Here is a 14353-nt window from a genome sequence, read left to right as displayed (position 1 = left end):
GAACAGTGTAATGACTTAGAGTAGGTCTTAGCGGCGTTTGGTTAGGAGCAATTGTTGGGCGACGTATATAACTTGAAGTCTAAACTATGCAACTAAAAGCTTTGTGTGGCCTAAGTGCCTTTGTATCTAGGGAGGGTTAGTTCTTTGTCTAACTCATATCTAGTCTTCGGTCTCATGAATGATAAAAAAAAAATTCTATACGTATTGAGAGATGGAATAGGTTATATGTATATCTTTTATCTACATTAATAGTATCTTAGTTTTAATTTGCAATATTTTATTATCCTTCACTAATAGGTGCTTTTTGCATTAAAAATCTTGTACGTGTTTGCATATTTTCTTTGGTTATTCAATTTTAAATAATTATTGTCTTCTACTAAACTTGTTTAAATTAACTCATGAAACTCATATTATATATTTTTATTGCATAAATCTTTTATCAATTATGCAATATTATTGGACTTGTGTTGGTAATAGTATCACTAGTTATCTATTACTTGTGGATTGTGTGTGATAATTTATAAGAGTGTGTAATATAATCTTAATGCTTAGGTGTATAATACAATATATGATTTGCTTTTAACATTTAACGTATAGAGTCATTATTATCATTATTATATTACATATTTTATTATATTATTTTAAAACTATTATAACATATACTTGTTGGGTTTTATTTTTATCATTTTTTATATTAAAATGGTGAAGGATGCTAGGGTAAAAAAGAAAAAAGAGAATGCAATTTGGGCAAGAGGGAGTAGATGGGTTAGAAAAGAATTTTATATTTTAAATCTTAACATTCGCTCTTTTATTTTATTTTATTGGATGTGATTTTCTACTTTTTTCTATCAAATACCTCCTAAAAAATTATAACATCTCCTAACACTTAATGCTCGAAGATATTCTATTTTATAGTAGAAGGGTAATCTTGGTATTTAAAAATATTGGGTAAATATGCAAATGGTAAGTTAAAATATGTAGAAAGAAAAATTATATTAATTTTTTTTTTTTTACAAATCGCCCATGAAATTTTTATAATTCATTTCCTTTAAATCTTTGATTACAAAAGTTTTAAATTTTTCGTAGTTGCTAATGTTGTCGTTAGTACAAATTTATTTTAGAGTTAGATAAAATATATTATTTTATTTTATTCACAAATTGCTAAATATAAATATAGCACTAACTTATGTGTTTTAAAATAGTATACTCAAAATTATAAAATTTGAAACGTTTTAAATGACACCTATGTACAGAAACCAAAAACTATATATTACCAATCTTATAACTTATTATTAGAGATTATTTTTGTGATCAAAAGTTGGTAAAAATGGTAAATGATGGTGGAGGGATTTTGCAATTTAATTGCATTTAGTTTTTTGATTGAGCATATAAAATTGACTATATATTGTGCATATTAAAATTTATTATTATATATTAAAAAATTATATGTAATTAAATTATAAAAGCCACAATGTCAGCCATGCAAATTGAGTTGACTCAAAATTGAGATTTATAATCTTTATCGCTATTGTTCATTATTTGTTTACTTATGAATCTATAGTTTTTTATTATTATTTAAGAGCTTGAATGTTATATATGAGATGGACAAAAAACTAATCGTCTCATAGGCACTTAGGCTCACCATTTCAAAGACACTTAGGCCCCCACTAAGTTTAGTCAATATATTAAGCCACTTAGCCTAAGCTTTAAGCCATGTGTGTCGCTGATCTATTATTTCAAACTAAACACCGCTGAGACAATGCTCTAAGTCATCATACTGTTGGGTTGTTCCCGAGCAAAGTCACAAAATTGTTTGTGGTCAAAGTCGATCCTTGATTATATGCTCTAAGTCGTCACATTATCAAGCTATTTGTCTAAGCTAACTATCGAGTTATTAACTGAACTAAACCATTTAGGCAAACCGCTAAATAATTTTATACATAATAATTGTTTGGGGTTGGAGTTAATTTCACGATCTTCTTGATTATAGAAAATGATACCAATTAGCTTTACAAGAGTTGGTTAATGTACCAAAAACCTAATATTTTTTTTATCAATTAAGAGCTCAAAGGCTGAATTTGTACTAGATAAAGGATTAACTTTCCCTATATACAGAGACACTTAGGTCCCACCAAACTTTAGCCAATATAGTAAGTTGCCTAGTTTAAGCTTTAAGTGTGTGCATCGTCGAACTATTGCTCTGAACTAAATGTTATCGACCGAGTTGCTTCTCAAAGCCAATCGCACTTCTAAGCCATTAACATAGTCAAACCGTTGAGCCAAGTCATCAAATTACCAAATAATTTTTGCTATAATAATTATTTAGAGTTAAATTGATTTCATTAACTCCTTATGTCAGTGTGTGCATCGACGAACTATTACTCCGAATTAAATGTCATTGATCAAGTTGCTCCTCAAAGCCAATCGCACTTCTAAACCATTAACATAGTCAAATGGTTGAGCCAAGTTATCAAATTACTAAATAATTTTTGCTATAATAATTATTTGGAGTTAGAATTGATTTCATTAACTCCTTGTGTCATGGTAATAGAAAATGGTACCAGAGTGGTTGGTACCAAGACCCAATGTGGATCCAGGCCGGCCCAAATCCTGTTTCCAGTCTAATTTGATTCACTGTTTTCCAATATGTGCGAACATTTTACTCCTTTGTTTAACCCATCCATCTCTCCCTCGATCTCGAGCAGCTCGAAGACATGGCGGCGTCTCTCGCTCGTCTCTCCCGCAAAACCCTCCAACCCTCTCGCCTCCTCCCACTTCGCCGCCTACTATCTGCCGAATCCGCCGCGGCGGCCGCAGTGGCTTCGCCTCCACCGCCACCATCAACGCCGGCAGCGGCATCAGAGGATCGGGTGAGGTGGGACTACAGGGGCCAACGCCGTATCATCCCCTTGGGGCAGTGGGTCCCGAAGATCGCCGTCGATGCCTACGTGGCACCCAATGCCGTCCTAGCCGGCCAGGTCACCGTATGCGACGGCGCCTCCGTGTGGAACGGCTCCGTCCTCCGCGGCGATCTCAACAAGATCACTGTTGGTTTCCAATCCAGCGTCCAGGAGCGATGCGTCCTCCACGCTGCCTGGTCCTCGCCCACAGGTCATCGATCTCTCTTTTCTTTATATTTCTCTGGATCCGCCGAAATTAATCGCTTTTCTATTTGATCTTGATACCTAGTTTGAATGACTGGGGGGACATTTCCTGGGAAAAGATTGTTTTTTTGCTACAAGGATTGTTATAAGTATGCAGTGTGGTACATCTTTTAGATCTCCGTTTTTATTTAGGTCACTGTGGTAGTTCCGTCCCTTTGAATGACCTAATTGGTTTAGATTAGATCGGTAGACTTGCCTAGAGTTAGAAATTGTGGTTGGGAAAGACAGTCATGAAGTTTTCTATATAGAACGCAAAATTGAAAGGAGGAAATTTGTTCCTCTTGAGCCAGATTATTTTTTGCTTTGTTTCAGCTATTAGAACTCTTATTAGTTCTTGGCAAATATTCCTGATTTCCCTCCCAGTTAATAATTTGACCAACATATCCCTAAGTACAGCAAAAATAGATGACTGGAATACATATTTAGATTTTCCTGACCTTACTTTACCAAAATAACCTTTAGAAAATTTGCCTAAACATTTATCAAAATAACCTTAATCGTGTAATCCTATATTTATGCATTTGCCTAAAGATTCTATTATTCTAAACTGATGCAAGTATATTTAGGTCTCCGCTGTCTCATCCCTGAATCTAAGAGAGGCTAACATCTCTTGCCTTCTCTCATTTACCACTCAAATATAAAAATATATAATACAAAAAGAAACAACTCCAAATTATTTTTGACAAACAGGCCGCAACCCCTGTTTTGTTGAAACTTAAAATGTGGTAATCTTCCTGAAACAACTCCAAATTGTAGCCTCGGTTTCTATTGTAAGAAGCCCCTTAGCTTTGCTTTCCAACTTGCGTCAGTTTAACATCTTCTCTTTATGTTGTCCTGACAGCTGTATTGGCACCAATTTCAAAGATCCAAGGTTGGTAGCAGACTAGATCCTTCAAGTGAGATTATAAGGATGATACCAAATGAAGCACCTTAAGTCCTTATGGTTGGTAGAAAGTAATGATAAAAGTAAAGAGATTACCCACTTTAGGCTGAGAAGTCACATGTTGACAAGTTCAAGAAATCCTAAATAATTTATCAGTGAGATTGTAAAGTTCGTGAGGTGTTGGACATACATCGGCCTAAACGTAGGACCTTTCTTTGGACTTTATTTCCTAAGGATTAATGTTTAAGCCTTAAAGGCCAAGGGGCAAGGATGTCCTTACTCCTTATAATTTGAAAGTCCAACTTGTGAAAGATGCACTTCTTATTCAGTGAGGGAAGCTCTTCCATTGCAACATTCAATGATAGATAATAAAGGGTGGCAGTTTGATAACGGTAGAGGATAAGTGGTCATGAAAAGAAGTTAAACGGCAATAATGTGTAGCTTAAAGTTGGCAAGCCTAATATTTCCAGGGGCACATGCTTATGAATTAGAGTGTTCTATGTTGTGTAAGAAATTCTCAAAAAAGTTGAGCCAGTTGCAAGGCATAGGTTGAAATTCTAATGATACAATAAGGTCAGCTTAAGAAATAAGAACAACAAAGCTCTTTAAGGTTAATGAAGGATCTTAGTGCAGGACCTGGGAAGCACTTGATATGCTCCTAGTCTAGTCTGCGGCAAAAGATTTCATTTTGATGTGTGGCCCTAGTAATTCTGAAAGAAAATTTATCAAATAGGAAGGCAAGCTCTAAACAAAGAACAATATAATTCTGTTTTCCATTTTTTATTGGATCTTTTTTATCATAATTTTTACTTTTTAGTAGCCATCCAGTCATTGAAGAAGATCATTCAGAGGGTTATTACTTATTAGCATATGAAGTTTATCAATGTGGTACTTTAAACTTTAAAGCATATTAATGCGGTTATTGTTGGACAAGTACTTTCTAATTTTTATTCAAGATTTTCCCTATTTTTTGTGAATTTCTTCTTATGGAATACAAAATATAGAAACCATGTAAAAACTTCCGTGTAACTTCTCCATATACTTATTTTTTATCTTTATTTTTAGAGGAAATTGTGGATTGGAAACATGGATTTTCTCAGCCATAATTATTCTTGTATTCTCTTAGGCTTATGCTAGAAAAAGATAACCTATGATATGGATAATACCTAATGAACTTTGGTTGATTGAAAAATTTGTTGACCTTTTTGTTTTAGTACTATAATGGATTAGGTTGTTAGGATTATTAAGGATTTCCTTATTATTAGCATGTGCCATGTTAGCTGGCCGTGTTGACACAAGAAAGTGCCAAAAACCAGAGAGGGCAGAGAGTGATGTTAGAGGAGAGGAGACAGAAGACTTATCACCTCGATCGCCATTCGCTAATACTGACCATGCCCTCATTCTTGACATGTCACTCTTTTTCCATCATGGACTTCATCTGATTAGAAACAACACCTTGACCTTGGAATGCTTCGAAATTTCTGTTTATGATCTTTAGAACTTCAATGACGGCTTCCGACAGTCTTTGTCTTCCTCTTAGACGATGTATACTTTTTATAGAGCCTAAAAGGAATGGAAACAACCCTGAAAACTTTTTAAAGTCAAATCTAACATGTTTCCTTTCTTGCGACGCGTTCGAATGACCTGAAGTCTGTTGGAACACCTAAGGGATCTATTCAAACTTGATAGGAATGCTCTTTGAATGATCGACCTTTTTGCTCTCTAGTGGAATTCATTCAATAGCCATTCAAACGGATTTTGAATGCCTTGTCCATTTTGCTCTATGTTGGAAATTGCTCAAAGTCCATTCAAACAGATTCTGAACACTTAGCTTGTTTTGCACTCTGTTGAAAGACATTCAAACCACGTTCAAACACATATCATGCGCACCTTCGACACTTCAAGTCGGATACCCGTGGGGCTATTCAAATGGCTCTAGTGAACTTGATTTGATTTACTTCCTTGGTGATTCCAAACATATTTGTGCCACAAGTCATACAAGAAAGATCTAAACAAGAATACATAATTAACTTGGTTTGGTCATGAATTTACAAAAATACTAACAACGATAACCATAAGGCAAACAATACAATCTCAATATAGAAGTCGAAGAGAAAGCCTAAGGACTTCAAGGGATCATGAGTTCAATTTATGAGAATAATTTCTTTAGTGATGATGGTAAAGATGTTACATCTTCTTTTTCTAGACCTCACATTGGCAAGAGCCTCACACACTGAGATGCCCCTTTTAAGTCCAAGAGGAAACTTATGAAGAATTTATTGGCATGTTATCTATTAATAAAAAGGCTATTGTGTATTGATGATGGCAAGGTTGTCAGATCTTCCCTTTATAAACCTCATGTCGGTAGGAATGTCATACATTGAGATGTCCTCTATGTCCAAGAGAAAACCTATGAAGAATTTATTTTCCATGTCATTCATCAATAAATAGGCTTTTGTGTATTTTGACTGAATGATTTATGATTTCTAGTCAATGATTTGTACCAAATCTAATATTGATTTCCATTCTTGTTTTGCAACTTCAGACTTTAATTAGCTGCTTGATAGCAGGCATTATGCCTTTTCTGGTGACTAAGCTAGAGAATTTATCCTAATATGTTAGTTAATGGATTGAAGAAAATTTATGCATGTTTTTATGATTTCTTTGCTATTGATGAGTGCATCATTGATGTAGTTGTTGAGACATTAGATATGTATAGATTGCTTAAACAGAAGAATCTTCACAGTTGTCCTCTATTTAGGATGTCTTGTCACAACTATGGGAGCTTGTCAATTGAGTTCTGTTTACTTGTGCTTTGAGTTTAGTGCTGTTTCAGGAGGTTGAGCCCAGTGTCAAAAAGCCTATCAAGGCCCAACTGCTACTCATTTTGACATGGCTAACATTTGCAAGAGTGAACTTGCAAAAACATCCTGCATAGTTTCATTAATATGGGAGCCTCATAGTTTGTGGCTAACATCTAGCATTATTAACAGGCAATCATGTGTGGCATTCTGGTAGCCATGGCCTGTTTTTTTTGGTGGAGTTGGGTAAAAAGTCTGATGGTGGGAAACTACATGATCCAGATATAGCTGACATGTACTCTAAGGTTAATTATATGATGGGACATTGGGGGATCTAACAATAAGCTTTGAACAGATATTATCATGAAAAATGAACTCGTTCAGAGGGTTCGCACATAAATGTTAAAGTACTTGTGAGTATTTGTGGTGAACTAAAATATTTGGTCACAACTAATCATGAAGAATAATTGTCTGAAACAACAACAGGTTGTGAATCCCAACTTTTTATGGTTGGCTAGTATGGATCTTTCCTTCATTCGTAGAAGAAGGATAGTCGAAAATTGAGAAACTACCACAGAATTTTTTAGTTGAATAACCTTGATTACTTTAACAAAAATGAAGGATGTGACCTTAGAGCTGGATAAGGATTCATACTGCTCATCAGTTCTTATTATGTCATCATATGCTTTTATTGTACTACAGTTATCATAGGTCAATGCATGTTAGACGAATAACATCAACAGTAATCTTTAAAACATCAATGGTAATTCTGAAGATTACGATTCGGAATATTTTCCAAAGCTAGAATTACTCGTAGTTATGTGCTTGGAATATTGGTAGCTTCTCAGAATTATCATTGATAGGACCAACATTAACTACCATCTTTTCAATAGTCCAACGTCAAATAAATATTGAATTTCCATTGGACTATCCTGCTAGTTCTTCAGTTTTGTTTAATGGAACCTTCAATTGGTTTGTTGTGTTTGTCATTTTCTAGGGTATGATAGAGGTTACTCAGAAGTATCCCGATCAAAGTTGACTTGTTGAATCCTAAACATCTTCTACCACCTTTCATCTATAGTAGTATACTGTGATTCCCATATTTTAAATTTTCTCCATCCATAATAAGTACCTCTTCATGCTTTGCCTACATAAGATGGGACTTGGAAGTTGAGACATTGCTTTTTTTACTGAATATGCAGAAGTGCATTCCTTTCTGCCATACATTATCTGCTATTTAATAGATGCTGCTGTCAAGGTCTTAAAGTTACCATGTCACTTTTTCTTTTGAGGGCCTTTCTCCATTAATTCCTGTTGATGATTGAATATTTTATTAAATTGTGACTTCCTTATGAAATCCGGTTTACAGAAGATGCATAATCTCATAAGAGGTGTTTCATACTTTTTGTTGTTTCTTGGATCCTATTACAGCTATTTTTTCCTCCTGACTTCGCACAGCTAATTCAGTATATCCAGTAAACATCTCACCACCCCAGCACTCTCTTCTTTACAGGACTTCCAGCTGAGACATTCATTGAACGATATGTGACAGTTGGTGCATACTGTCTTCTTCGATCTTGCACAATTGAGCCCGAGTGTATCATTGGTCAGCACTCCATTCTCATGGAAGGTTCCTTAGTGGAGACCAACTCCATCCTTGAGGCCGGATCTGTGCTTCCCCCTGGACGACGGATTCCAACCGGTGAACTTTGGGCTGGTAATCCAGCTAAGTTTATTCGGAAGCTAACCCATGAAGAGATCTTGGAGATCCCAAAGCTTGCCGTTGCTATCAATGATCTGATGCAGAACCATTTCTCCGAGTTCCTTCCATATTTGACAGTTTATTTGGAGGTAGAGAAGATGAAGAAAGCTTTGTCTATTCCTCTATAAAAGCTACATTCTCGGTCGCTGTTGTTGGAAAAAATAAGCAGCTCAGGACAAAATCTTTAATTTTTGTAACCTAAATCATTATCGTTTGCTTTGTTTACGAATGTGCAACTATGAATGCTTGTGAATGCTTTTCATGAATGATGACTAGAGTTAATGCACTCGAACTGCTTGAGAAAAACATCATTGTTATTATATCGGTGATGACCGATCTCCAGCGGAGAGCTTCTGACGTTATTTCAGTTTCTGAAGCTTTCTATAGCTAGATTTAACATCCAAAAAGAGACCAGGAATGGTGAGAGTAAGAATGATATACAAATTAAGTATGTTTTATAATCACATTACCAAACATATACTGTCTGCAAAAAAGATCTATTTATTAATCATATGTTGTATAAATATGTAATGCATACAAACAAAAAGTGCCTAAATATTTCACTGGATTGGGAATTTTTAGTAGGGGAGCCTACTCATGTTAGTATAAATATACATATACATATACATATATATATAATGCATGCACGATTAATTAATTCACACACACATAACCCCAAACACTCCTATAAGTATAAATATGTTTCACGACTATGCGTTCAAATCTCAATAGTATCAGTTTAAGTTGGACATCTTTAAGTTCTCATTTCTTTAATATATATATTAGCATGGTCCTAGATAGAGGACCACCATTAAGTGCCCTGATTATTTAATGGTTCGACAGAGTTTATTGATTGAATTATTTACCCCTTTATGCTTGTCAGTATTAATTAATCTTTACCTAAATGAGCATGTTTCTTTAGATACAACATCTAAGGTAAACATGTATTGTTTAATGTTCGAAAGGTCCAGATTACTCAAATAATATCTATACCATTACTTGTCTTACTAAATTTTAATTTCATATGGACAATATAGTATGGTTTTATTCAAAGTTTTGACCCTCAATATCTTCTTCACATTTTCTTGTGGACCACAAGACTAGCTTCCACCTAATATGGACGAAGTTACTCTTGAATCAAATTAAATAACTAATGATGTGATCATGTCTCTTCTTTATCAAGGTGATTTTGTTCATGGTCTACCATCTCCAACCAGTAGCAAGTCAAATAAGGGGACTAAATCTCTGAAATATATATATATATATATATATCAAAACTTATTAGTACTATTCTTTTTAGCCTACACTCTACTATGCAAGCTCGAAGCCATGGAATAAGAAGGCATCATACGATGAACAAAGTGCTGGGAATCTTCTCCCAAACTACGATCACTTTCCCAAAGCGATGCAAGTGTTCAGAAGGCAAGAAATATGGCCCAATCCTTACAGTCAAATCCTAGGCACAGGAGGCTATGCCACTGTGTGCAAGAGGACTCTCCCTGATGGCGATGCAGTGGCCCTGATGGCGATGCAGTGGACGTCAAAATGTTGATGGAATCCAAAGGAAACGAGTAACGGGGTCGCAACTCGCAAGTAGCAACTTAATATCTCTTGTGGAGGCAATTTGGAGTTGTAAATAGCAAGTGGATGCTTATATTAAAATATAAAATATAAAAAGGGTTAAATATAGTTTATCACATTTTACTTACGTCTCAAATTACTTTACCGTTGTACTTTAAAAAGTATCAAATCTATCTTTGTACTTGTGATTAAATTGTGACTATTAATTTTTTTTGCCAAACCTAATTGACACCGTCAAAATAACCAAAATATTTTCACGGTGTTTGTTAGATAAAATATACGAATTTTTAAGAAACTACAGCTAAAGACTAAAATAGTCATGACGCTTAGTTAAACTTGGCAGAAAAATTAACGATTTTATTTTAGTCATAAGTACATTGACTAGTTTAAAATATTTTAAAATATTTTAAAATACATAGAAATAAAATGATTTTAGACATAAATATATTTAATTTATATAAAATTTATTATTTTTTAACTACTTAAGTTTTTTGGAGTAGTTTTTGAGTTAATATGATATCATTGTCACGGGACGGTGTTTAAATACTGTCATATCTATGTTTGCCTGAAGATATAAGATATAAAAATTATCTTTTTCTATATACTTAATTTTTTTAAAGTGGTGGGTGAGTTATTAGTTTATAATTATAGATTCAATAATGGTAATTGTGAAAGAGAGGTACGGATGTAAGGTGCCAAAGAATACTATCAGTAATGAAGTTTATTTTCCACATGTTATATATGAACATCTTGAGCAACCTAATTTTTCCATGTCAAAATGCAGGTTTGATTCTGAGCAAATATTTTATTTTTGATACATTTTACTAAGTGTTTTTCTAAAATTAAAAGTATAAAACGTGCATGCTTGAAATATAAAGGTGATTTACACCAAAAACATAGTGTGCTTTTATTTTTGTGATCAAGCCCAATTTGGTTTTCTCTTGTATGTTATGTTTTTATTTTTCTATTTTTTTTCTTTGTCCTCACTGGGTGGTGATGAATATTTTATTAATATAATCAGATTTTTTTTTTCCTACTATTGATGCTTGATGATGACTTTTGGGATTCCAATGGCCACAACCCGACGTTCGAAATGCCTCAATCGTGTTTGAACGCCCGAACCCGAGAGTGCAGCCCATCCAATGGTGTTCGAATGCTGAGCCAATATTGTTTGAACGCCCGACATTAAGCCACTATGTTAGGGTTAGTTTGAATTATTTAAAATTTTTAGTTAGTCTCTAAATATGTGGAAATTAGCCATTTACGATTATAAAAGAATGTTAACATTTCTATCTTCTCCTACCTCATCTCTCTTAACATTCTCCTTCGATCCAGGGCTGACGTTGTCAAGTTGACGCTATTCCCTTCCTTTCTAACTGTAGATGCCCCTAGTCTAGTAAGGCCGGCAATTTTCTCCCTCCTCTCTCATACCTTATCCACTAACTAGCTCCTCCCTCCTCATTCGTTGATCCACCTTTTTCTTTAAAGCTGATCATCTTCTCTCTCTTCTTTCTTTCTAAATCATAGATCTATCTCACGCCAACATTATCTCTATTATTCATTTCGCTCTCATACTATAGATCTCACTATCTCTATTAATTCTACCACCAAATCGTCCTCACCATCACATCAAATAAACCATCTTAGCCTAGTAAATAATAATTAGTATCAAAGTAGTAGATCCTCATATTACCATGGCCACCACTAGATCTATGGCAGCAAGGCACCCTAGGGAGACGTCTATGATAGTCTTTAAAGGGAGAGAACCAAATCCCAACTCACTAATGGTAGCCACTTCCATAACATCAAGGTTTGTAGATTTGGTTCAAATGATGAGATTGATGCAAGCCTCATTTCTGGATTCACAGGCCTGGATTCTAGCGTCGCAACAAGCTATACAAGCCTCAATTGAAGCATTGATGCAAGCCGTCATTGACTCGCGGCTTTATCACAAGGCATCAAATATTCTTCTTCGCAATCAGACCCCACCACCTCCTCCTTCAAGTGATGGAAGATTATTGAGGCATACATCGCCACCAATGGAACCTTGCTGTCCCCACCAACAAGGAGCACCAACCATAGGCCAACAATTGTGATTGCTCCAATCTGTGAAGCGATTTTCCCACTTCCACTACCATTGAAATCCGAAGAGGATCTGGAGCAAACCAAAGACCCATGTCTGAGCAGCTTTATCTTGCCCACGCCTATACTAAGCCAATTTGGATCATCCTCTTGCATCAAAGCCAAAACCTCCACCACATTGACCCAAGTTTGGATGCAAACCAACCCAGGGTCTTCTCAAATTTGGCCATATTGAAGATCGAATAACACTTACCAACAATGGATCTACACCCATTGGCTCTCCAAGAAGTGGACGTCGTGCTTGACACCCCATGACCCTATAGTTTGGGACCAGTCACTTTCTACTTTGCAGAGACGTGGCTAGACTAAAACTGGAATGGGCAGCACGTGCGGCTCGATGGGATTGGACACCAACGATGCCACCTTACAATAGATGGTACAACTGCCTAAATCACCTTGGCCAAATGAAGAAGCACTGGAGTTGCTACGACCACAAGTAGTCCACAAAGGATAACTTCTCTAAATTTTTTTTTACTTTGAGGATAAAGTGAGCAAAAGCATAGTGGAGTGATGTAATCCTGGCCTAATCAGGTTACCTCATAGTGGAGATTAGGTTCAGTAAGACAAACTAGGTTATCATTGTGATTTTTATTTTGGCAATAGTAGTCTCAGGCTATGACATTCAAATGGTCACATCCCGGGGTTCAAACGTCACAGCCTTGTCGAACAATAAAGCTCTTGATTTTGGTCTTCGAACGACTATAATCTAGCATTTTGAATGCCATAGTCGCTAAGTGCTATCAAATTTTGGCATTCGAATGCTGTTAGGCTAGTGTTCGAGCACCACAATCACTGATTGCTCTCCCCAAACCTAGGTTTAGCTTATCCAATAGTGTTCGAACACTGAGTTAACGTCGTTCGAATACCTGATGTTGAAGTGGTGGTGTTAGGGTTAATTTGAATTATTTTAAATCTTAGTTAGCTTCTAAATATGTGGAAGACAACCATTTGTGATTATGGAAGAATATTAACATTTCTGACTTCTACCTCATCTCTCTCAGCCTTCTCCTTCGATCCAAGGCTAACATCGTCAAACCAATGCCATTCCATTCCTTCTTGGCTGCCGATCCCCCTATTCCAATAATGTTGGGCATCTTTTCATTCCTCTTTCAAACTGTTGCTATTGGCTAGCTCCTCCCTCCTCATTCGCCGATCCCCCTTCTTCTTTAGGACCGATTATTTTCTCCTAATTTTTTCATTCTAAATCACAGATCTACCTCACGCCATCATCATCTTTATTATCCCTTCCGCTCCCATCCTATGATCTCACTATCTCTAATAATGAATAAATAAGAACAAAATTACAATACTTTAAACTTTTTATTTATATTTTTTACTTATATCTTTCTCGTTTAAGATCCAATTAAACTCAATTAGAATCATAATTGTCATATCTATTTCATCTTCGTGATGGCATATTGTATGTCCAAAATAAACTATTGATTATAAAGTTATGACCTTGTATTTGAATTTTTTAATATTTTATTTAAACACCGAGTATTTTAGCATTTTTAACAATATAAGTCACTTAATTATATAATATTTTATTTAGAAAAAGATAGAATTTTTCTCAGATATATTGCTTGCCAAATTAAAAACATGAATAAAATCAGCATCTTGACTTATAAGCTAAGCATTAAACTAGTCAATATTTCATCATCTAAGTATAACGCAGATGATGCCGACATAGCAAACCTACACCCCCTCTTGTATTAAGTTTGAGGTAGATTTAATTTGGTATATTAGAAGAGTGCTAATTTGGTCAAAAACTCTCGTTTGTGTTCCTATTTGGTAAAAGTAAACGCTCTGCCTTCTCTTCAACTGCCGTGCTCTATGCTTCACGCCAAGCGACGTCAACTCCTCCATACTCACATTGTTGGCCTAGAAATTAAGCGACCAAAGAGTAAGACAGTCCTCCTCCTCTCTTTGACTTCCAAAACATTAACAAAAGAAAAGAGTGCATGATCACCAAATTATATATTAAAAAGTTTTTACTACTCCCCCTAATAGATTACATCAA

At 35.3% G+C, this 14353-nt stretch overlaps 1 protein-coding gene across 1 annotated transcript; it reads left to right on the top strand.

The window, feature by feature from the left end:
- Positions 1-2657: 2657 nt before the first annotated feature.
- Positions 2658-8902, top strand: LOC140766217 (gamma carbonic anhydrase-like 2, mitochondrial). Its single transcript, XM_073105692.1, has 2 exons — positions 2658-3111; positions 8362-8902. The coding sequence occupies exons 1-2, from the start codon at positions 2715-2717 to the stop codon at positions 8736-8738; spliced, it is 774 nt and encodes a 257-aa protein (XP_072961793.1). The 5' UTR covers positions 2658-2714; the 3' UTR covers positions 8739-8902.
- Positions 8903-14353: the final 5451 nt, after the last annotated feature.

The sequence above is a fragment of the Typha angustifolia genome, chromosome 1, assembly GCF_048772165.1.
Source record: "Typha angustifolia cultivar Huaian chromosome 1, ASM4877216v1, whole genome shotgun sequence".
In the NCBI taxonomy this organism is placed as follows: Eukaryota; Viridiplantae; Streptophyta; class Magnoliopsida; order Poales; family Typhaceae; genus Typha; species Typha angustifolia.
Note: the sequence above shows the minus strand (reverse complement) of the source record. Positions and strands in the feature narration are given on the sequence as shown.